This window comes from Lepisma saccharinum, chromosome 14 (genome assembly GCF_977018435.1).
Source record: "Lepisma saccharinum chromosome 14, izLepSacc3.1, whole genome shotgun sequence".
Taxonomy (NCBI): domain Eukaryota; kingdom Metazoa; phylum Arthropoda; class Insecta; order Zygentoma; family Lepismatidae; genus Lepisma; species Lepisma saccharinum.
Genome location: NC_139242.1, coordinates 41,811,570 through 41,835,532, shown reverse-complemented (window position 1 = coordinate 41,835,532; position 23,963 = coordinate 41,811,570). Strand labels below are relative to the sequence as shown.

Below are 23,963 nucleotides of genomic sequence, written 5' to 3'. Positions count from 1 at the left end.
CCGTGAATGGTTTGTGGGGCTACCTGTGCATAATGTACAATATCTACACGTGACCCCTGCATTTTAACAACAGATTCGCGATTAGAAGGCCAAAATTAGTTAGTATACCAAATATTAACAAAATTGGAGACATTCTCTGTATTCTGCATTCTTACCTTTAGTTCAGTAACTTTATTCTCAATACCCCCTGCTTTACAATCAAAAGAGTAGTGAATAACAATGAAAAACATCTTGTTCCAATCAGAATAAACCCCAAAGCAAGAAATTCTGCTTGGGCATAGAACAGCGAGGTCAACAGAATGGGCTCCAAAACTTTGTTCTTAATTGCTTCCATACTTTGTTCCAACAGGACACACTTTTTTCTTCTTTCTTTTTTGGGCAATGGCTGAATCAAAATAGATTTCACTATTGAGTTTGGGACTTCAGTTCATAGACTTGTAACTTGCATGAACTCTCTCTGTTCAACTGAACGCGTATTTTTCTATTTCATGTTATGTATAGACATCAGGGTTGGCAAAATTTGTTTTTTTTAAAAAAAAAAAGAACAAAACAAACCTTTTTTGTTTTAAACATAGTTTTAAACAAAAGAAAGTTAACCTTTTCCCATTAAATTATAATTAAAGTCGTTAAAGAAAAAATACTCATTTTTATGAGTACAGTGGCAACAAGGACAGTTTATTTCCCTTTGGAGATAAGGTTTACCATACTGCAGGGTAGGGGTGTGCGTGCGGGACAGAATTTTTTGGGTCGGGATGGGTAATTCGTTAAATCCCAACATTCGGGATGGGGGAAATTTTTGGGACGGGATGTGTTCGAAATGTCCCAAAGCTCTTGAAATCTCAAATTCTACACGCAAGTGCTTGTTTTTGCACTTCTGGTACAAAACCTAACAATTCTGCCATTCTTACACAATCCATTCTCTCCAAGTATGAAATCAACAGTGTGGCAACGCTGAACAATTTCTACACCTCACCCCAACATGTTAACCTCAGATAAATCATCACGACTAATTATTTTGTGAGTATAAGCAGTAGCATAGAAATTACAGATGGGTCCGGTATTGTAAATTCTTGTTCAATTAATAAGTTTGTAAGAGTAGATTATGTTGCTCCATGTACCTGTCAAATCGATTCTACAATTGTTTTTAGCAGTGTTATTGTGGATTGGCATATTAAAGTTGCAGTGGAGTTTTTTTTTTTTTTTTTACTCATCCTTTAAATACTGATTGGTATGACATGCTAAAATTTCAGTGTAATACAATCATTGTATATGTGTGAAAAGCTGATTTTTTTAAAAAGAAATTGATTTGAATGAGAACTGTTTGTTGTAGAGGGTTAATGTTCAATTTATTCTCTGCAGAATGGCAGAGATTTTGCTTTTGATTTTCCCAAAAATTAAAAACAAACTTCAACTCTTCACAATAAGTAGTTCCCCTTCTATGGTTTCTTTTGTACATCACTGCACACCTGAAAACTTCCCATCTGGACATCGTGTACAACATAAAAAAGGTCCCTTTCTTTAGTAGTTTTACCAAAATCTTGCAATCTAATCATTTGTGGTGTGGGAGTTAAGTTTCAAAGGGAAGCATGTATGTATTTGGTGAGTTTATGTGAGATACTTGTCACAAGTTGACTAATGATTAACAAGGAATTTTTCTTCTAAAAATTCATACTATTATAGCATAAATAGTACAGTAGTGTGCAAATTAATCAGAACAAGATGCATACTTTTCCAGGTATACAATAATCTTAAAATACGTTGCAGTTTTAAGCTTTAGTTTCACTTTTTTTTTAAAAAAATAACTGCCCATTCTCTCTTGATAATGCCCTGTGCTATGAACAATGGTCCATTTTTACTCAATAGTTCATTGTTGAAGACCGGAAGTGGAGTCTATTGTTGAAGTATTTTGTTATTGTCGACAGTTGTGTTGCAAGTTATGTGCCAAGCGGAAGGTAAGTTTTTTTGTGTGAGTGGTTCTTATTTCGGCTGCTACCCAAATAGATACAACGCCATGCAAACGGTCAGTGACGTTCACTGAGGAGTAGCAAGTCTAGCAGAGATAGATTAATCAATCTCACATCTCGAAGTATATTAAAATCACAATATTTATTGTCTTGTTAAAGCCACCACAGCTCATATGCAACACTTTCTTTTCCACGCTCTTCTCGTCCATCGGTGTTCTCCGCGGGCAAAGCTGGCTGGATACCCTAGCTCGCTCTTCTTCGGCCAGACCAGTTTCCAGGTAGAAACGGCCAGCCCAAGGAAAAGGAAGATTTCTACCTCTACCTCCCTTGTCCCCTCGCCCCCCGCTGCAATGGTTGAAAGCCCATGCTTTCAGGTCCCCCAGTCTATCTCCTATAGGACAGATAGGGGATTGGTTTCTCATAGTTTTTTTTTGTAAATCCTCTAAAGAACTCAGGGTAAAATTTTCTGCAGTTCTCTGTATTTACACAACATTTTACACGTTGTACAATATGTATGTATAATATGAGATGTAGTTTTATTATTTATGAAATGGTAACGTGTTATGTGCAGACAATAATGTTATGCTTTCTTTCTTTTTTTTCAAGTATGGCATATATAATGATTAAATTACAAATATGTGCTCGGGCTCTCTCTCACTCTCGTTTTAGTAGTGTTTTATTTAAATATACTACTCTTGGCTTCTAACAGTCATAAATACGGATGTATTTATTTGGACAAGAGAACGCGCGTTCATATTGTTGTTGGTTTGGTTTATTTTACTTCGATTTTCTGCCACATTTGGTTATCGCGAAAATGAGGATGGTGATGATATGATGAAATTGATGAAGGGACCTCATATGAACAATCTAGACCAGGATTGGAACCCGTGATGAGTGCGCATTCTTTTCCTATGTGTTGTACTCTGCAGTGAATAATGAAATAATTTGGAATGAAAAATGTATCTCAGAACTCAAAAAGCCAAATGAATATTATTGAAGAAACTACAAAAAAGTGTGTTTTGTTTCTGTGCATAAAGTGGACTTAAAACACCAAATCAACCAACTGTGCGGGAGTGGTTATCACAGCGTGCTACGACACCAGGAGTTCCGGGTTCGAACCCCGTCCTGGGCATGGGTGTTGGGTGTTCTTTGTGTTTGTACCTTCATTAATTTTATCGTATTATCTTCGCAATTAACCAAATGTGACAAAAAAGCGACTCTAAGTAACAAAAATGAAATCAAGTCATTGATTGATTGCTCGATTTGGTTTATTTTACTTGGTTTTTCCGCCACTTTTGGCTAATAGCGAAGATGATACGATAAAATTGATGAAGGGACACGCACAAATAATACCCATGGCCAAGCCGAGATTCGAACCCAGGATCTCTGGCTTAGTAGTCAGATCAAATAGTTTTTTATTTTCGAATGTGGGTGGGGTTTACGTGTACTTTTTTTAGTACTCATTCATCATTTTGTAATCTTTTCCTGTTATTGACATTCTTATTTTTTTTTAGGAATACTGGAGCTAAAGGGGGAAGGGGTGTGACCCACACCAACCCCACCTCCCCTTGAGCACGCCACTGACTGCTACCCCAAGTGTCGACGTCACCGCACGTCACTGCAAACGGTCGAAAATTGTTACGTTATCACAGCATACTTCAATGACACAGACAAATTGCTACAGAATGTGGTGTCGGATTAGGTACGGTTAATTCAATTTTGAAACAATACGTAGAGACTGGATCCATCGAGCCTCAAAGAAAGGGAAAAATTTGGTCGCAAACGGAAGACTTCGTTGCAGGATGACCGAATTCTTATTAGAAAAAGCAAACAGAACCCCAGACTGACTGCTGTTGATTTAACATGTGATTTATTATCAAGTGGAGTGGACGTCCACGTTACAACAGTGCATCGCAGACTGCTTGCATCTGGACGAAAAGCTTGTAGGCCATTGAAAAAACAGTTGCTTAGGAAAAAAAAATGTGTAAAAAGCATGCAACGTTTGCAAAACGTCATCGGGGCTGGACCAAGTGACTGGAAGAAAGTGCTTTTTTCGGACGAATGCCATTTTGAAGTGCATGGTCACAAGCTTTCTTTCGTTCGTAAAGGAAAAATGTGAAAAACTTTCACCAGAACACATGCAACAAACTCCAAAATGCCCCCCGAAAATAATATTCTGGGGTTGTTTCACATCTGAAGGGCCTGGATCAATAGTTCCTGCGACGAAAAGTCATACCTCATCTCAAGAAATCTTTTCCTGATGGTGATGGTGTTTTCCAACAGGACCTAGCAAAATGTCATACATCTCGAAAAGTCAGCGAGTTCTTTGATAATAACAATGTACAAGTACTCTCCTGGCCAGGAAACTCACTTGACGTAAATCCAATTGAAAATTTATGGTGTATCTGCAAAAGAAGAATGTCAAAAGTGGATTGTTCAACCAAGGAGAAAATGCTTTGTGCCCTTGTTAACGTGTGGTACCGTGATGAAGAAATTAAAAACATTTGTGCAAATTTAGTGTCATCCATGCCTAAACGTGTAAAAGATGTGATTACAAACATGGGAGGTCACATAAAGTACCAAGGGTATTTCTAAATACATGTATAGTTATGTATATTGCAGCAATTCCATTAAATGACAAAATGTGTATCTTGTTCGGATTAATGTGCACGCTACTGTAGATACCTAATTATAGTGAATTTACTCACATAGGTGTTATTCCTAATAACTATCTACCAAACACCCCCAAAATTACAAGAAAGTCGTGAACACAAATGGCCACTTATTGTAATAGATTTCTACATTAACACATGACCCCGTTTCCTAAAGAATTTAATCTATAATTTTTACTGTAGTAACTGTCAGTAATATTCAGCATATCAAAAACTGAAGTATTGTTTGTCCACAATGATTTTACAATTAATTTTTGTTCAAAAACCTACCTTTACTTCATTACTATGTCATTACCAGTCAAGAATGTCTTGAAAGGAAAGAAATCAACAAGACACCAATAAAAAGTCAAGAAATTATACTTGTGGTCAAGAATTTTTGCTATCACATTTGATTTAGGTTACTTCACCTTTAAGCCCCTTTGGCTATTGGCTAGTCGCGAAGATATCGATGAATGGTGGGGAATGAAGGGACAGTCACAAATATATAGGGACCATAACATGAGCCCCACAAAAGATTATACTGACTGTGAGTCGATCCCAGAGCCTTGCTAGTCCAGGATGCATTAATAGATAAAGCAGGTCTAATTCTCTTATTAAATACAACTTCAGTTTTCATCTTAACCGGTTCTTTCCTAGCTAGGGGTTTTTCATTAAATAAATATTTATTTTTCTTAATTTCTAATTTCCAGCTTTGCCTAAGTAGGGGTCATATAAATAAAGATTAAGAAAAACTATCAAGAGAAGTCATGAAAAAGTCCCAAGAATTTTGGATTTGTTATTTTGGTAGACACCCTCCGAACAGTGTTTTTCAAGAAAGAGTAAATTTCTCTAACATTTCCAAAATTTTTCCAGACACCTCGAGTTTACAGTCGTTGCTAGTATTGCAGAATTCAAATGGTAATTTAAGCTTTAGGGTGTGAATGGGTTATTGTGTAATTGTGCTAAACAAATTTCGAAACTGATCAAAACAAGTATTCTCTGATACACATTTATTTTCCCTTCAGCATTGTCTCCAGATGATCATGGGTAACCCTATAGAGCAATTAGAACAAAGCATCAACACCACTGTCCATAGCTGAGTGGGCATCTCACTCAACTGAGTTTAAATGATGTCTGGTGGGTCTTTCCATCCTGGAGAAGGAGGAGAACAAGCAGAACCGAACCCCCGCAATCCTCTTCTCTGTTACGTTTGTGACGATTACTACCGCGAACCATGCCTTCTCGCCTGTTACCACACCTTCTGTGCAAGATGTCTACGAGGAAGAGATGTAGATGGAAAAATGGTCTGTCCATTATGCGGGTATGTATGATGTGACTATTTCTATTATTCTTGATCATTAAATTAGTGATCTGTTGCCTTTGAAACACTGTTGACAATCCTAGTTTCTCCCAGCATAGAACGAAGTAGTAATGTAAATTTATCATTATTTTATAGAAGGCTGAGCTGCTGTTTTGTAAGGGTGTGATAATCTATACCAGTCTGAAAAGCCAGCAGCAATGGTACTCCATGCACTTACAAAGCAAAATGTTTGGGTGTAACCCTCTTAGCTTTTAGATCACCATTATACTGACAGAACAATGTATGCATATATAATTATTTATGTACAAAGTTCATGTGTAGTATGTTGGAATAAATTGGTTAAAATATGTTTAGAAATATATCTATCACATTGCATCAACATGAATGCTTGTTTTCCTCAGTAAATTGGCTCTTACTGACAAATGAAGTATGATTATTTTGTTTTCAAGAACAGGATTATATAAAGAAAGTTTACTTCACATAGTTTTGCTTAAACTTTGTATCTTAGTATAAAAGCATTTTCAGTATAGTCTCGATAATCTGGTGTTCAAATAATCCGAGGCAAATAAATAAATAATAAAAATGAACTTTGGTACATTGGAGATGCAACACCTACTGTTATACAAGCGATGGCGTGATATGCTACTCGGAAATGATGCAGCATCCTGAAGCAGAAGAAACTTGATCATTTCTTTAAACCATAAGTTCAGTATTGTTTAACTCTTTTTCCTTACATTATTGTTGCTACTGTACTGAGCAGTGGAAGTACAATCTTCATAATAGCACTGTATATCCTATTTTAACATGCTGTAGTGTTTTGTTGTATTGTTTTTGCCTCTTCTGATTTTCTCTAAGTTAATCTGTATATCCTTTGTAATTTGAGATAGTCTCTGTCCCCTCCACCTCGAATTATCGGCACTCTACTGTAATTGAGAGAGAAATACCGAATGAGTAAAATTTTGTAAGGTTATAGTGTTGTGTAAATTGTGCTTTGAATTTATGATGTTATGTAATTGGTATTTTTGTTTCCAGACAACACACGGCTTTGAAAGAGGGCGCCAACCTACCTCCACCTGATACTTTAATACGGCAACTAGTAGATCTCGCAAATCAAGAGAATCCCCCTTGTGCTAACTGTGATAAAAGAGACAAAGCATCTATGTACTTCTGCAACACTTGTGGTTAGTTTTGTTTCATATTTCTGGTAAACCAACTTTATAACTTGTTGCCTCACTAACAGAAGTAATTCATGAAGTTTTAGGTAACTGGTATTGGAAGTAAGTTTACATGCTCATGGAAGCAATTGTAATTAGGTACTGAGAAACAATTCTTTATCAGGTTTAGTTCACATATTTAGTAGAATAGGCTCATCCTCATCATCGTGATTAGCCAAGAGTGGCAGAAAACCAATGTATATTAACCTAATTCAATCAATCCAACCAAACTGCAGATAACACTTCTCTGGCACCAGTCCAGTGACATTTTTTTCTTCTGTGGATACATGATATGTTTTCTCTCTTTTCTCCTCTCACTCTCTCCCCTTCCCCTCCTTCTTTTCTCCTCTCACTCTCTCCCCTTCCCCTCCTTTTCTCCTCTCACTCTCCCCTTCCCCTCCTTTTCTCCTCTCACTCTCTCCCCTTCCCCTCCTTCACTTTCCCGAACCAGCTTAAACCAGTTTTAAACTTTTCACCCTGAGTGGTCCTCAATGCAATAGCCATTTCACATTGCAATTGATCAGTTGGAAACTTATACCCATATCAAAGTCAATAACTGCCTTCAATACCTCCATTTCTCCAGTTTCAACCCCCTATAAACACCAAAAAGGGCTATATCAATATTCCCTGACTCACAGAGAACACCACCTCAATACATGCACAGTCCCTAACAGGATGATGTTGCCAGATTTTTAATAGTTTTTGTAATGTAGGTATTTCAAATTTCTTATTTACATAAGAGTCAGTCGGGCCTCCCCGATGGTGCAGTGGTAGCGTCATTGGCTTGTAATCAAGGGGTCCCAGGTTCGATACCCGGTGGAGGCTCATAGTGGTTCGGATCCCACTTTAAAATGTAGGTCCAGTCCCGATTAGCCTTATTGTGCATAAAGTGGACTTAAAAACAACCAATCAACCAACATAAGAGTCAGTCAGTGGAAAGCAGGCCACCTCGTATATCTCAACATGTAGATGCCACGGCTCCACGGAACTCCTGCCACTGGAAAGAATTCCTTTGTCACTGGGTAGATGGCAGTAGTGTCGCAGGGTTATGTGAAGCAGTGCAAGTGTGTGCTGTGTAAACTGCAGTCGTGCAGGGACTAGCCGTCCTGCATATCATGAGGGGCAATAAGGAAAAGCAGCAAACCGTCATGCGTTTCCTTGTGGTGGAAGGTGCTAGTGTGCGAGACATTCACCGTTAAATGACAGCACTGTAGGGGGAACATGGTTTATGTCTGTCGCAGTTGAAGGAGTGGAGTCAGAGGTTCCACAAAGGAAGAACTTCACTGCAGGATGTTCCCCACACACTGCCATCATTCAATGATGAATGTCTCGCATACTAGTACCTTCCCGTACCTTCCCCCACCAGGAAATGCACGACTGCTCGCCACTACTCCTTGCTGGCCTCCATGATATGCCAGGCGGCAAGTCTCTGCACTTCCCACGGCTCACACAAGCCTGCGGCGTGAATGCGATCTGCCGGCGACAATGGAACCCCGTTCCAGTGGCAGGAGCTCCATGGAGCTGTGGCATCTACTTGTCGAGATATACGAAGTGGCATGTTTTCCACTGACTGGCCCTTCCTTATACATTATCACACATATCGCTGTAAACTTGTTTCACACAAAACATGTCCTGTTATATTTATGTGTACTTTTATATGGACTATCAACATAGAAAGATGGTCATCACATTGTTCCTTTCTAAATTTGTTTAAAATTAGGAAATGAATATAAGCTTGCATGTCATAGTGTTTTGCATGAGGCTTGTAATGTTATAGAATGTTAGTTTTGAATGAAATGTAATTGGCAATTTCCATACTGTAAGTTATTTTGTGTTTAATTCACCCAAACCTCATATTTCAATTTTGTTTTTTTTATTTTAAAATGTTCATGTAAATCATGAATTTCATTAATATTTATGAAACAGAAGTCTTGAAAATGGTAAAAAGAATGTGATATTCATCTGATGCTTGCTTGGTTTAAAGTAGTTGGATCTGATGTTGCTGGGTTAATTTCTTATTCTACAAATTTAATTTTTCTTGATACACTTTTGTCTATGAACTTTGTGCAATTACTATTTAATATGGTGATTATTAAATTGTCTAAATTAAGTTCGATGTTCGGTCTTATTTTGGATATGAAGAGCTTATTGTGTCAAATAAGTAGGAATGTGAAGAATCTGAATGATAAAGTCATCTCATTAAAGATATGCGTCCATATTGTTGGTCCATTAATCGGAGGAATTTTCCATACAAAAAGATGCTACAAATTATGGGCGGACCTATTTGAAATTTTTGTTGATACCAATAACCAAAACTCGACTGATCCAATATTGCATTGCAGATGTTGCATGAAGAATCTTAATGTCTTATTTATCACATTAATAAATATGTGCAACTATCTGACTCAGGGTGGCTACTCCCGGGAAATTCAAGGAATTCCAGGCATTACACGTGAATTTTTCTCCATAGACGTGAACAATAGGAACATTTATTAAGTTCAAATCCCATTAAATTTATACATATTTTTTAATGCTGTAGGGCAAAGTTTTTACAGTTTTACAGTTATTCAAGAATTATTTCAGTTTATCTTCTATTTTTATCGAGGGAGGGAAAGTAGGAAGTTGCATGGAAAATAATAAAACAGAAGTCTCTCAATCCATTTACTTCCTTAGTGTCCTTTGCAGAACAATCTATCCGACAGGCAGAAGATTATTGCAAGATACGATATCTTGAAGTTTACTAGGTAAATATGAGTTCGAAATTCTTGTACAATTAACAATTTTTCGTAGATTAATATATCCCTTAACATTTGTGACTTCTGTTGTGGATGTATTTCGAGTCTGAGTGTGTGAAATAGCAAATGTAAACTCTGCACCTTAAAGTAAATATTAATTGAATTGAATTAGAATTTCTGGATACATTGGAATCGCACAGGCCCTTTATATTGTTAATTTATTTGTTTGTGTGTATGTGTGGATGGTGAGCGGCGGTATTACATAAGGTTCAAATAAAGAAAACATCTTCTTGTACCCTTGAATTTTTGGAAAGTTCACCTTGAAAACCGGGAATTATACTTTAATTTTATCATGGTCCATGAGTGGCCACCCTGTGACTAAAATAGCTTTTAATACTTACTTACTTACTTAATTTATTTTGCTTTATCAGGAGCATAGGGCTTCAGTGAAACGCCTCCATTTGGCTCTGTGTTTTGCCAACTCCTTGATCTCTCTCCATGTTTTTCCTTTCTCAGCTTCTTCTTCTTCTACTGTTCTCTTCCATGTTTTCTTCGGACGTCCTATTTTATGGGCTCCTTGGGGGTTCATCTAAGGCTGCTTTCTCTATTGCTCCAGTTGGTTTTCATAATGTGTGTCCTAACCAACTCCATTGTCTTCTTTTTATTTGGGTTGCAATTGGCAGTTGTTTATTTTCTCTCATAGTTCTTCATTTGATATTATTTCTGGCCATTTTATATTGAGGATATGCCTGAGACAACACTTAATAAAGGTTTGTATCCTTTTTGTGTTATCTTGTGTGGTTTTTCATGTTTCGCAAGCATACAGTAAAACTGATTTTATATTTGTTTTGAAAATTCTTATTTTTGTCTTTCTAGAAATATTGCAGGCTTTCCAAATGGGATACAGTTGTGTAAATGCCCTATTGGCTTTCTTTATTCTATTTTGTATGTCTTCATCTGAACCTCCTTCTTTTGTAATGATACTTCCTAAGTATGTAAAGGACTACTTGTTCAACCAGCTCACGACAAACATTCAACTTTTCTTTTCTCTTGCATTGGCTCTCATTTCTTTACTCTTGTTCACATTAATAGTGAGTCCTGCTATATTTTAGTTTCTCCTTCATGTCACTAAGTCTGTGTGCTAATAAGCATATATCATCCGCAAAATCTAAATCTTTTAGTCTATCTTTGAGTCCCCATTGTATTCATATTTTCCTACAATCCATCGTTTTCTTCATAACTGTATCTAGCACTAATAGAAATGTTGTCGGATATAGGATGCAGCCTTGTCTCACTCCATTGTCACATATATGTAGTCTGTCAGCTGTCCTTCATGTAGGATTTTACATCTGAAACCTTCGTACATATATTTTATTAGGTTTAATATATTCATTGGAATACCATAATCTGCTAATGTCTGCCACATGACTTCTATTTAGTGAGTCAAAAGCCTTTTCAAAACCGATGAATGTAAGATATAAAGTGGCTTGCCATTCACTGTTTTGTTCTAGAATGATTCTCAGAGTATTTTTAAAATCGATACAACTATGTTGTCTACGGAAACCACATTGTTCCTTCCTCAGTTTTGATTCTACAACATCCTTCACTCTGTTTAAGATAATTCTCGATAATATCTTGCTTGGTATATTTAGCAAAGTTATCCCCCCCCCCCCCCAGATTGTACAGTTAGTTATGTCTCCCCTTTTTTTGGCATTTTTACTATTAACCCTCCCTTTCGAGGCGGATGACGAAATATTAGTCGTGCATGGAAATTCCCCAAGGACGGGGCTCATTTTAAGCAAAATGTAACATGTTGGAAAATGTTTTTTTTAAAAAAAGTTGTAATAACACTATAAATGCCAATGAGGGCTCGTTTTATTCAGAATTTCCAAGGCATTCGTTCGGTAAGGTAAACATGTCGATGTGTACCCATTTTTGGAAGCAACAGACAGAGGAATTTCAATTTTTTTTTTTTAAAGTTTTTCTAGCTCCCATCTAGTAGCACTCATTGATCTGGGCAAACTACCACTTGTTGCTGATTGCCCCAAGTTATGTAATGGCGAATACATAGTATCAAAATGATAATACAAATAGTATATTTAGAAAAAAGAAATAGAAAGAACTCAAAATCAATGAGAATGTTCATCACAACTGGCTGCAGTGACGTCATCAGAAATGCGCCCATCGATCAGGGCAAACTGCCACTAATCGCTGATTGCCCCAAGTTATATAAAGGCGAAAACGACAGCACAACAATTAGCCTGGCGATGCAAGAATGACGTCAGAGTCTACTTTGCGATGACGGCAATTGTGAGGTGAAAGCTTGGAGAATAAACCAAAAAAGATTCCATGTGTTTTTTTTAAATTCGGTATCCTGTTTATTAAACTTTTATTACCAAAACATTTGTTTGACGAAATATTCGTCGTCCATCCTTGAGTTACTTCTGGCATCTACAGGCCCCGCCCCGAAATGAAACTTTTTCTTCATTCCATATTTTCTCTAACAGCGGTTGTAATAGATCAATGGAAGTTTCCACATTAGCTTTGATTAGTTCTGGATTAATTGATTGATTGGTTGAATTGGTGTTTTAAGTCCACTTTATGCACAGTAAGGCTAATTGGGACTGGATGTACAGTTTAAAGTGGGATCCGAACCACTATGTGCCTCCAGCAGGTATCGAACCCGTGACCCCTTGATTACAAGGCGACGATGCTACCACTGCTCCATCAGGGAGGCCCAGTTCTGGATTAATGTTATCCATTCCAGGAGCCTTGCCATTCTTAATTTGTTTTATTCTTTATTTGCTTTATTGCTAGTCTCACTTCTGCTCTAGTTTTGGTGGTCTAGTTTAATTTTGGTGTCTCTTCTACTCTTATTTTGTAACAAACTTCTTCTCTTTTCCCATCTCTATTCAACATTACTTACGTGAAATTTAGAAAATTTCGCACTTCTGAGTTTCACAATTTAATGGTTAAATCCTATTAATTTCGAAGATCCACTGTCTTCATTCAGAAAAGTGTACGGTGTTTGAAGCAGGGATGGTACTGCGTCACTGCATTGTTTGTTACCGGGTGGCGGTAGTTGTGATTTCCCCCGTTCAGAGGCGCTGGCACGCGCATCCTGATTTACGTTGTCTGCTTCCTGTTGTGAGATGGCGTTGCCGGTTGGGGACTGGGTTGTGCTGCTCGGCATGGTGCCGTTCCTGTTCCCCCCTCCAGCCACGCAGGATCAAATTAGCACATAAAGGAGCAAGATATGTTCCAATTGCCAGAAAAATATGACACTTTACAATCAGACTCCTTGAAACTCAAGAAGTTTTATGAAATTTATGAATTCCTGTTTCAACGTTGCCAATTTTGTTGTATCCTGAGAGATACAAAGTTCCTTTGTCGAAAATTTTGACAACGTAGTGCAATGTATCTTTTAGGATACAAAAACAGAACACATATTTGTTTTTCTTTATTCACAAAATGAAAATTTGGAAATTATTTTATTATTATATGCTATTGTAATAAAAAAATATAGGCACGGTAGCTCAGTCAGTGTGGCGTCTGACTACCCTGCAAGAGGCCCGGGTTCGAACCCCAGCGATTGAGAACAGTTTTTTTTCCCACCTGTTCACGTGGCTCCGGTGCCCACCCAGTAAGTTAGTTTCTGTATCTACCCATAATGCCCTATTTTGTCCTCTGGGGCAGTTTTTGTATCTATCCTTCATGAGAGAGACATTCTCTCTTTAAGGGTTAAGGGAGTGCAATGTTGAAAATAAAGAAAACATGAAACAAATATGTACGTTTGTTAATGCCAATCAACTTTTAGTAGGTTTACATAAAAATATGCCATTAAAAGTGAATTCTACTACAGCAATTGGCTTAATGTTTGTGTATTTGTGTTATTTAGCACCGATATTATGCCATCTTTGACTAATGGCGACCATGAGGATGACTGACTGGATGATACTGATGAATGGACACTCACAAAGAACACTAATCAGTGAAGTTCAGTGGCAAGGGCAAAATTCGACCACTTATTGAACTGTGCCACCTAGGCAGTGTTTCATTTTTGCAAGATTTTACCGCAGCCAACAAAACACATGTTTTGTTATTTCAAACGATCAAGGCTTGTTGAAGGAAGGCCAATAGCATACTATATTATGTTAACACTTCAAGAAAGTGGTTATAAAATGTAAAGCAAGAATTACAAATGAACCGGCTGAATAAACAAAAGGGGAAACAAATATTAACATCATTGTTGGCGAAAGAGAGTCAGCAGCCGCTGATCTTTGTAGAGACCGCCGTTACTACATCAAAGTAAATGTTAAAATCGTCCAGCTCAGTGTTTTCGCGTTCCTGTTTGTAACTCTTTATTGGCGACTCAAAGAAAACATTTACATGTTGAGCCTCTGTCGAAGTTAAAGAACTGCTGATACGTTTCTCAAAAATCCCACAACCTTTCGCCGTCAGTTTTTGCATTTGTGCAGAGTTTATGTTCTTCATTGCTTCATCGTTATATGCAAAATTTCTAAAAATCTTGTAAACGTTTCCAATGATTACCTTACTTCATTTTTTAAAGCCCGTTCGCCAGGCATGTACACCACTATCACTTCCACCTGCTATTGTACCGCACGTAGGACACTGCTCTTCAATGTCATTCATAATGAATGCAAAACCAAATAATCCGTACACAATACACCAGTGAAGACTCAATCAACCACTTACATACAAAGTGTCGACTGAGCAGCTTAGAAGTAGTGGGGCAACCCTGGAGAGCCAGAGGTGTGGAGGAGGCAAGGGGAAGCTCTGACCTTGACTGATCTGTTTTCATGGCGAGGGCTTTAGATTCATCCCAGCTACATGTGCTTCCTTGTAGCCAAGTGACTATCGCTTGTGCCGTTGGTCTCAGATTTGTTCGCAGATGGTTCCAAAATTTCTGCATTAACCCAGGATCATGAGTGCAATTGGTACTTCAAAATAATCGTAGCAGACTCTTTGTCTCAAAAACTAGAAAACAGCAACGATCTAATGATAAAGCAACCTTGCATGTCTTGCCCTCATAGGGTTAATGAACCACAGAGTATGGTTATTTTTTTTTTCATCCCTACAATTTATGTACAGTAGAATCTCACTTTAAGGAGACGAAGGTGAAAACCTACAATGTTGAAAAATGTATAACATCCATGAGAATTCGTTCTCTTGGAAGTTGAATGTATAATGCAGGAAAATGTAGTCTGGGAAGTTACACTATATGCAGAATTTTATTTTTAAGAGAACAACATAGATGAATTATTCCTTTATGTTCAAAATAATATATGAGTTGGAAGAAATATCATTTTTATTGTACCCTCAGTCTCAATTAGTAAAAGTATTGATTGATTCTGATTGATTACTTATTAAACAGTTTTCCCCATCCCTAGATAATTTAAGATTATTGCTATTTAGTTTTTAACTTTTCATGTACACGATTCCTCAGAGCTCAATCCTTCTATTTCCAAAATTCTTTATGCATAGTTAGAAGAGATGTGGAGCATAATGATCAAATGTTTGTATTTTTTACTTGGAATGCATTTAATTTGTATTGTGAGTTAATTTGTTATCTCTACTCAGATTTTCCTTTTGATATTGTTATTCTACCCTTAGTCCTAGTTTAGTTAATTACTTTCTTAGATTTTCAAATTATACTAATGTATCTTTTTTTTCTTTAAATGCTTTTTACTTACGTGAAATTTTGTTGTCTTTTTGTTTTGCTTAGATGGAAGCTATCACATGTGTTTTGCATAAAGCCAGTTTCTTTCCTGCTGAAATGGATGTTCAACAGATTGATCAGACAAAAAAATGTTCATCCAAGCACGACGTTGCCCGCAATGAGTTGAAGGTTCATTTTTGTTATATACTTAAAAGTTTGACTAGATTTTAGTATTAGGTGCCTATATTCTTTCATGCTGCTGTAGTACATGATGAATGCACTAACATTTGGTTCTTTTCTAGTTACTGTTAGTCTTGGGTGCCTTTATTTATGTGTAATATGTTATATGCATTAGAAAATACTGAAATTGGTTGGATGAGGTAAAACTGTAGGTCCAGACCCGATTAGCATTACTGTCCAGAAAGTGGACTTAAAACACCAAATAAACGTTCAACATATAGAGTTAGGTTGCTTTTTCTTTTGTTAAACTGTCACTTCTTACGCTGACGTACAAGATGCAGCCAATATAATTTGTAATAAAATAATAAAAAATATTAACACTGTGTTTTATTTACACTTTTGGTACACACACACACACACATACATGTATCTATACATGTTGATGTCACTCCCTCCATGAATCTTTTTTCTACTCCTGATGATGTGACAAATTGTCACAAAAATTTGAAGTTTTTCTGCATCTGGTGAGTGTTTTCTCTCCTCTTTCACTTTATATATATATATAATATTTTACAATATTTCACCCAGTGATGACTGTTATATATTGTGGTAATGTGTGAAAAATACATGTGCTGAAATTATAAATGAAACACAATTATTTCATTATAATAATTATTTTGTGGAATACGATGTAAACTGTGCACTATTAAATATAATATGTTTTTGAGTAGTTGAACAAATATTCTTAAATTGCTATTGGTTCTTCACACATACCATGTATTTCTACACATAAGACGTGTGGAAATTATGATACTATGTAAAATTTACTTCACTCGTTCCTACCTTCTTATATTTTTTGTTTACTGAAAAAATGCCTCTCATTTGCAGGCCAGGCTCTCTGTGCTAACTGTAGAGAAAATACTCATAGAGCCAAAATGTTTTCAAAACATGAAGTGCTTCACATGTCAAAATGTACAAAGGATGCACAACGTAGGGTAAGTTACATTGTTTTTGTTCATGTTAGGTTACTATTCTTGTTTAGATGTGACAATAACGTATGCTATGTGCCAACATTTTTAGCATGGAAAGTAAAAAATGTCAATCACTTTTTAATAGGGGTGGACCAATATGAAATTTTGGTTGATAACCAATATTCTACCGATCCGATATAAAATTCCAAATAGTTAATTATCCTCCTTAATAAATGTGCTACCAAGTGAACCAAGATTTTGCAATGCAAAAGAAGCTGCATATTTAGACATTAACTTTTTTAAAAAAAGAAGTGCATAATTTAAATTATATGTTTATATCTATAAAAATTACAACAAAATGGCATGCTATTACACTAAATTGTAAGATATTTATAGATATATTTAATCGGTAAAATTATCAGCATTTTTACTGATAAACTGATACTCCAATATGCTTATATCGGCCGATACTGATGGAGTACTGACTAATCTGTCCCATCCCTACTTTTTAAAATCACTTTGATCAGTGAGACACAAATATTATTTTTTTAATCAGTTTCATGCATTGATCTTGCCAAGCCTCCTAAAGAAATCATATGATGTGAAAGTGTGAAGAGTAAAGAAATTAGGTTCATTAAAGAGTGATTGGTAGTTTTGCTTGATACGTTATTCTTGTGTTTAGGGATACAGGTTGAAAATAACATTAATTCATTGTGGTATTCTTTTTACTTAATATTTGGTTTATTTGAAAATTGTCTTATGTTGCTAAAGAGTACAGTAAAATTGTCCCATATTCTGGACTATCTTTTGCTGTTTGTTTCATGGTTTTCTCAGTACTATAGTATTATACGGACTACCTCTGTTTTCTGGGAAAGCAAAGGTTAGGTTAGGTTCAAAGGAAACACTTAAGTTGAATGCCTGACCTTGAGCAAAAGCTGGGGGTTTGCACGGTACAGTAAATGACTCATGTTTGCGAGGGGAATATAATTTAACGTAGACAAATAACGTAGTCCGTATAATACTAAAGTACTGTTTTCTCCCCTCATGAAGTATTCTCTTTGGTGAATAGAATCCACTCATGTCTAATCATTGAAGCTGAGCCAATACCAACTGATACTCTTCCAACATGACATTTTCGTGGTCTAATTCTCCTGGAAATTATGAAAAAAGTAAATGTTTGCATTTTTTTCTTTTGCACCAATATTGTGTGAAAAACTGCATTGGAATACATGCCCAGTAGTATTAATCAGTATTTTGAATGACTATTTTAATTTAACTATCAGCATCAATACCGGTATCAGTTCATAGTGGTATCGACTCAGCCCCGGCGCCCACTAGTAGAGGAAACGAACGGGGAAAAATGGGCCTAAACCGGAAATAATTGCAACACAAATGTTTTTGTGCCAGATTGTGCGGAATGGTATAGTGAATAATATATTAAAAATCCGCCATCCAAATGTTCTGGGAAAATCCGCCAACTTGGAAAATGGCGGCAAAAATTCAACTTAGAAATTAAAAAAATTAATAATATATCGAAAACGGTGCATTGTACACAAAAAGTGAAGATAACCAAAATGGAAGAACGGAAAATTTGCTAAATTATGGTTTTTGTTTGATAGAGCTACCATAAATCTTAATTGAATTAGAAAGATTCAAATATGTTCCTTAATTTTTAGAATTAGCGTAAAATTTGGTTTCTGACACAAAAAACTGCAAATATGTAAGAAACTATGTAATTTACGTCCTAAAGTCACTGAACCAAATTCATAGCTTATGATTGCCTCTAGAGATAGGTTCTTGTTTCGTGACTTTATAGAGTCAGGGGTTGAGTAGATATGTAGTATAATGCAGAGTCATGTGTTTCCCTAAATTTACGCGTTCCATTTCGTATGATACTGGTTGATTGATTTGAGTTTCCATTTCCTATGATACTGGTTGATTGATTTGAGTTTTTACTTCACTTTTCTATCACTTTTGGCTAATAGGCGAAAATGGAAATGAGTGATATGATGAAACTGATGAATGGACACTCGCAAACACCCATGCCCAGGCCGGGATTCGAATCAGAGACGAATTCATCAGTTTCATCATATCACTCATTTCCATTTTTGCCTATTAGCCAAAAGTGGCAGAGAAGTAAAAAAAAAGTCAAATCAATCAATCAATCAACCAATATAGGAAATGGAACACACAAATTTAGGGAAACACATGACTGCATTATACTACATATCTCCTCAACCCCTGACACTAAAGACAGGAAACAAAGACCAATCTCTAGAGGAAATCAAAAGTTATGAATTTGGTTCAATGACTGTAGGACGTAAATTACATAGTTCCTTACATATTCGCTGTTTTTTGTGTCAGAAACCAAATTTTACGCTAATTCTAAAAATTAAGGAAAATATTTGAATCTTTCTAATTCAATTAAGATAGATTTATTGTAGCTCTATCAAACAAAAACCATAATTTAGCAAATTTTCCGTTCTTTCATTTTGGTTATCTTCACTTTTTGTGTACAATGCACCATTTTCGATGTATTATTTTTTTTAAATTTCTAAGTTGAATTTTTGCCGACATTTTCCAAGATGGCGGATTTTCCCCAAACATTTTCATGGCGGATTTTTAATATATTATTCACTTGACCATTACGCACTATCTGGCACAAAAAAACATTTGTGTGGCAATTATTTCCGGGTGAAACCGTATATTTCCTCTACTACAGTCAGTGTGGAATAACATGGGTACCTGGGGGAAACCCTGGGGGGTGAAGGCAGTCTGGGCATGATGCTGATCATATCACCCCCACTCACGACCGGATCAAGAAAGTGTGGGGCATTACCCCCACACCCCCTATACACCTTCATGACGTGGTGCTAAGCACAGGGGAGCACTTTCCTTTTTTTTTTTTTTTTTTTGTAATTGCAAGTTATGAATCTGTTAATATGTGGGATATGTATGCAGGTACACAAAGTACTGCCATAAGTTCTGTTTCAAATCCTGATTCTTCAATTATTTTCTATTAGGAAATGAAAATGATGTATTATTTTGACATGTCGTAAAATATCGCGGCGACTATGATAAACGATCGCGATGATGGGAACGTCTGAGTAGGATATGAGAGGAATAGGCTGAACGAAGGAAAAAGGATGGATTCCAGATTGGGTGGCGGTAATCATGATGATAACTTATGCACAGTTACTCATGTGGTTCCAAGTTTCAACTTGCAGGCACCATACCCTAACTTCGCCGAATCTTCTCTCATCAATTATTTCACTAATGCGACTTAGGCATGGAATCATTCCTCATGCAGCACCCTCAATTCAAATCTCTCAATAAAAGAATAAAAACAAATGCGAAAAGCAGGCAGTGCCAAAGACGTCAACGCGTCATCATTTCTGAAAGGGAACCATCTCTTCGAAGTGCCCCCATTAATTATTCATTTCCCCTTTACTTCAGGATGCGCCTCAATTTACTCTCATTTTTCCCATGTGATATAGTTTCCTTTTAGGCCCCAAAGCTAGCCGGTGGTTGAGCAGGTAGAGACCCCTTCTAATGGAATCTTCCATGATGCCATCCCAAGAATGGGCGATTGAATTTAAATAATTTTGGCCGTAAAACAAAAAAAAAAAATGAAACCTGGCAACATTGCATTGAGCATTCACCAGAAAGAAATTACACATAAATTTGACAACACTGGGCATGCGAGAAAATTATACTGCAAACACAATTTTCTCTACTGATAATCCAAATAGCATTTATTTAGATCTCTTCTGTTATTTTTCTTTCTCAAAGAAAAGTACAAGTTTACATCAATGAGATTCTCAAACTGATTAAAGTAAACTTCACAATCTGAAAATCAAGCTTTCTCAAAGTTATTTTGCAAATATGACATTTCTTTTCTCGAGAGCTCGAACGGCAAATGATTTTGTAAGTATACATAGCTGGAAATCCAGTGGTCGTTGGTTCAATGCTTGTTCGATGAAAGAAAGCAATCCCTGATGTTTGTGAAACTTAACAGACATCCATTTCAAAACTATTCGACTTCTCGAACCCACGACAACTATTTACACATTAAAACCTCGGGTCGAACAAGGACAATAACTCTGCCACAGCAACCCTAATGCATACGTTCGGGTTTGAACCCGGGTACTGAGTTCTGCAAAACCCAAAAAGCGAAATGTATGTACTGTCGCACGGAAATATCACAATTACCAAAGAAACAGAATAGTCGTAAATTAGAAAAAATAAACAGAGTGACAAACTTCCGCCACTACAACATCTATGGCTAAACAATGCTCGGATTCGACCCAAGGACTACGAGATCACACAAAGTCCTACAGAGCACAGCCACGTTGTGCATAAAAGAACACAATATTCAACTTGATTGACAATGACATAATAATCCACTTGAAACTAGGAAAGAACATATGAACCTCCAAATGTATAAGGCTACTCCACCACTGCAACACCAATGGCTACCAATGCTCGGACTCGATCCAAAGATTACGGGATCACACAAAGTGCAACAGAGCACAACACCGTTGGACGGTACTAAACAAAACATTTTAATCAAATACCAATTAAACAAAGATAATTTAGAAGACAAAATACTACTGGCACATAACACAGTTCTCCACTGCAATAACAATGACCAATAGCTCGTGTTGAACCTCATTTCGAGGTTAACAAGACCTCATGGAGCGGCCACATTGTGGAGAACGATGTGCACGCGACTAGTAAGTATGAAAATCAACTGCCTACTGCCTAGAATATCACTGCTGCTTCGTTTATATAGGAGTGCTCGAGCCAGCTTCGTGGCTTTAACCACACCACCCAAACATTCCCGAGCACTTGAGAAGCTAGCCATTTCTAATAACGTATGACAAAAGGAAAACAATACATATTCAATATGTTAATTACAACAGACGCGGACCACCCATAAGGGACGTGTCAATTGGGTCCCTTCCCAGAAGATTCCTCTTTGATGCTGGGACACTACCAGTTCACGAGGAGAAAAGAATCACTTAACAATTAATTTTCAAGAAAGTCCAAAAATAATTAAGAACAACATATTAAATTACACTGTACAACAAATTTGAGGTCATGTTCTGTCCTTTAGTTGAAAACAGGTGATTTTGACTAAATTGGAGGTGTTGAATCGATATGTAAAATCAGTTTTCTCCTAACACGTACCATTTTTATTGTACAGTCACATGACATTTTGTTACACAGACATTAGACAAGTAATTCAACGTATACAAACAAAAGACTAAAAAAAAATGTCTACGAAAATGTCCTTTGGTTGAAAACATGTGAGTCTAAATAAGTTAAAGGTACTAAATCGATATGTGAAGTCAGTTTTCTCCCAAGACATACCATTTGTATTGTACAGCCACATGACATTTTGTTGCACAGACATTAGACAGGCATTTTACGTATACAAACCAAAGACAGTACAAACTTCTACGGAAATGATAATTGTGATCTTCTTCTCTTGTATCTATCTGAAGGAGTCTATCTGATGATAGACCAGCAATATTCAGCAAGCATACTGCTGTTCCATCGTCCACTGAACCGCTTTTCAAATGTTGCAATTTTTTGGTGGAATCGTTCCCCATGTTCATCACTAACAGACCCTAAATTTTGTGGAAAGAAGTCAAAATGAGAATCCAAAAAATGTAATTTCAGGGACATGTGGCATCCCATGATTTGGAAGCAGTGCACCTAGTTTGATCTGTAATGGGGGAAGAAAAACATCTTAAGGATCACGAGTAGTTGATGTGATACGTTCTTGATTCCTGTCGTGGTGGCCATATTTTCCGCATGTAATGGTTAACTCGGTCCCGGCTGTCCCATTCATACAGAAAGCAACAAAATTTGGTATACCCTTGTTGCATGCCAGTAAGAATTCCAATTACTTTAGGTCTCCACAGATTCGCCACTTATGTATTATATTCAATGTACTGCGATATGTCAATCATTACCTCATATGTTTCCTTTTTGTGAACAGTATACGCCACTGACACTAATGGATAAGCATTACAAATATGGAGCAATACTGCCTTCAGACTTATCTTACACGAATCAATGAACAATCGCCATTCTGCTGGATTGTGTTCATGCCTCAACTCCTGAAATAAAGCATTAATATTGTTACAAAACGCAATTCCTCCAGTCTCCGAAAAGCAAGATGAAAAGTTACTCTGACGCGTTCGGAACGTGCTGATTTTGACATTTTTATCTAATAGATTCCATTCTTGAAGTCGAGAGCCCAAGATTTCTGCTTTTGTTTTCGATAGATTTAAGTCCCGTACCAGGTCGTTTAACTCTTGTGTGATGAGATGTGGTGCACTTGAGAGGGTTGGTGGCGCGAAGTCGACGTCCTCGTTGCCTGAACTTCCTTCTTCAATTGATGTATCAAATGTACAATTTTCGGGAGCTTTCGGCACAGGTAGCAAGCTCTTCACTATGAGCCACTGGGCGCCTTGCTGTTTCCAAATTAGGATATGGGATGTGATGTTTTGATTTTGAAGAGAAGACCATTACATCTGTCAAACAAAAGTAACAGTCACTTACGTGGTCTTTGCGCTCTCTCCAAACCATTGGTACGGCAAATTTTAGCCCACTTCGCTTTCCTTGCATCCAGTTTCGCAAGTTCCTGGAACAAGAATTGCAGCAGATATGTGGTGCACATCGCTTATCTTGATCGCCTACTCGGCATCCAAAATACAGTTCATATGCTTTTTTGACAACAGGGGTAAGGCTACTTCTTTGACTTTTCAACGTCAGTTCACCACATATATAACAAAATGATTCAAGGTTATTCTTACACTGACGGGACATTATGATCCACTGAACGAAGCCTCCTTTTCATACACACCTCACTAACAGAAACCCGCCACAAACGTTAAAACTTTACACGAACACCTGCAATTGCAAAGCACAACCTTCACGTTGGATAGGACAAAACAGATGGCAGCCTTTGTTCGTCAGTGGTGCCAGCACGGTTATTGTTATGTAACAAATTTATCACTAGAGGATCCAGCAAAACGTTTCTTTATGTAACAATGCGAACTGATAGCAATATCATTTTTATCAAGCGCTGGAAAAAAACAGATAAAGGAATTTATAATTGTTTAAACGTAATTAATACACACAATGTATAAAGATGGCGTTTTTCAAAAAACTGTATGTGATACGAAGAAATTAATTGCAGATTCGTGTTTTGCATGCAAAAATACATTAGA

General features: G+C 36.8%; 1 protein-coding gene across 4 annotated transcripts in view; it reads left to right on the top strand.

Moving 5' to 3' along the window:
• LOC145998809 (RING finger protein 207-like) overlaps positions 1–23,963 on the top strand; it is a 58,748-nt gene that overhangs the window by 2,201 nt on the left and 32,584 nt on the right. For 3 of the 4 annotated variants that reach the window (XM_083135443.1, XM_083135442.1, XM_083135441.1), the window contains exons 2-4: positions 5,641–5,936; positions 6,969–7,117; positions 16,634–16,740. In XM_083135443.1, coding sequence (XP_082991569.1) covers positions 5,743–5,936; positions 6,969–7,117; positions 16,634–16,740 — 450 coding nt within the window. In that variant the 5' untranslated portion in view covers positions 5,641–5,742. Of the gene's footprint in view, positions 1–5,640; positions 5,937–6,968; positions 7,118–15,631; positions 15,755–16,633; positions 16,741–23,963 lie in introns of those variants that run through there. The other variant, XM_083135444.1, reaches the window with a different exon arrangement.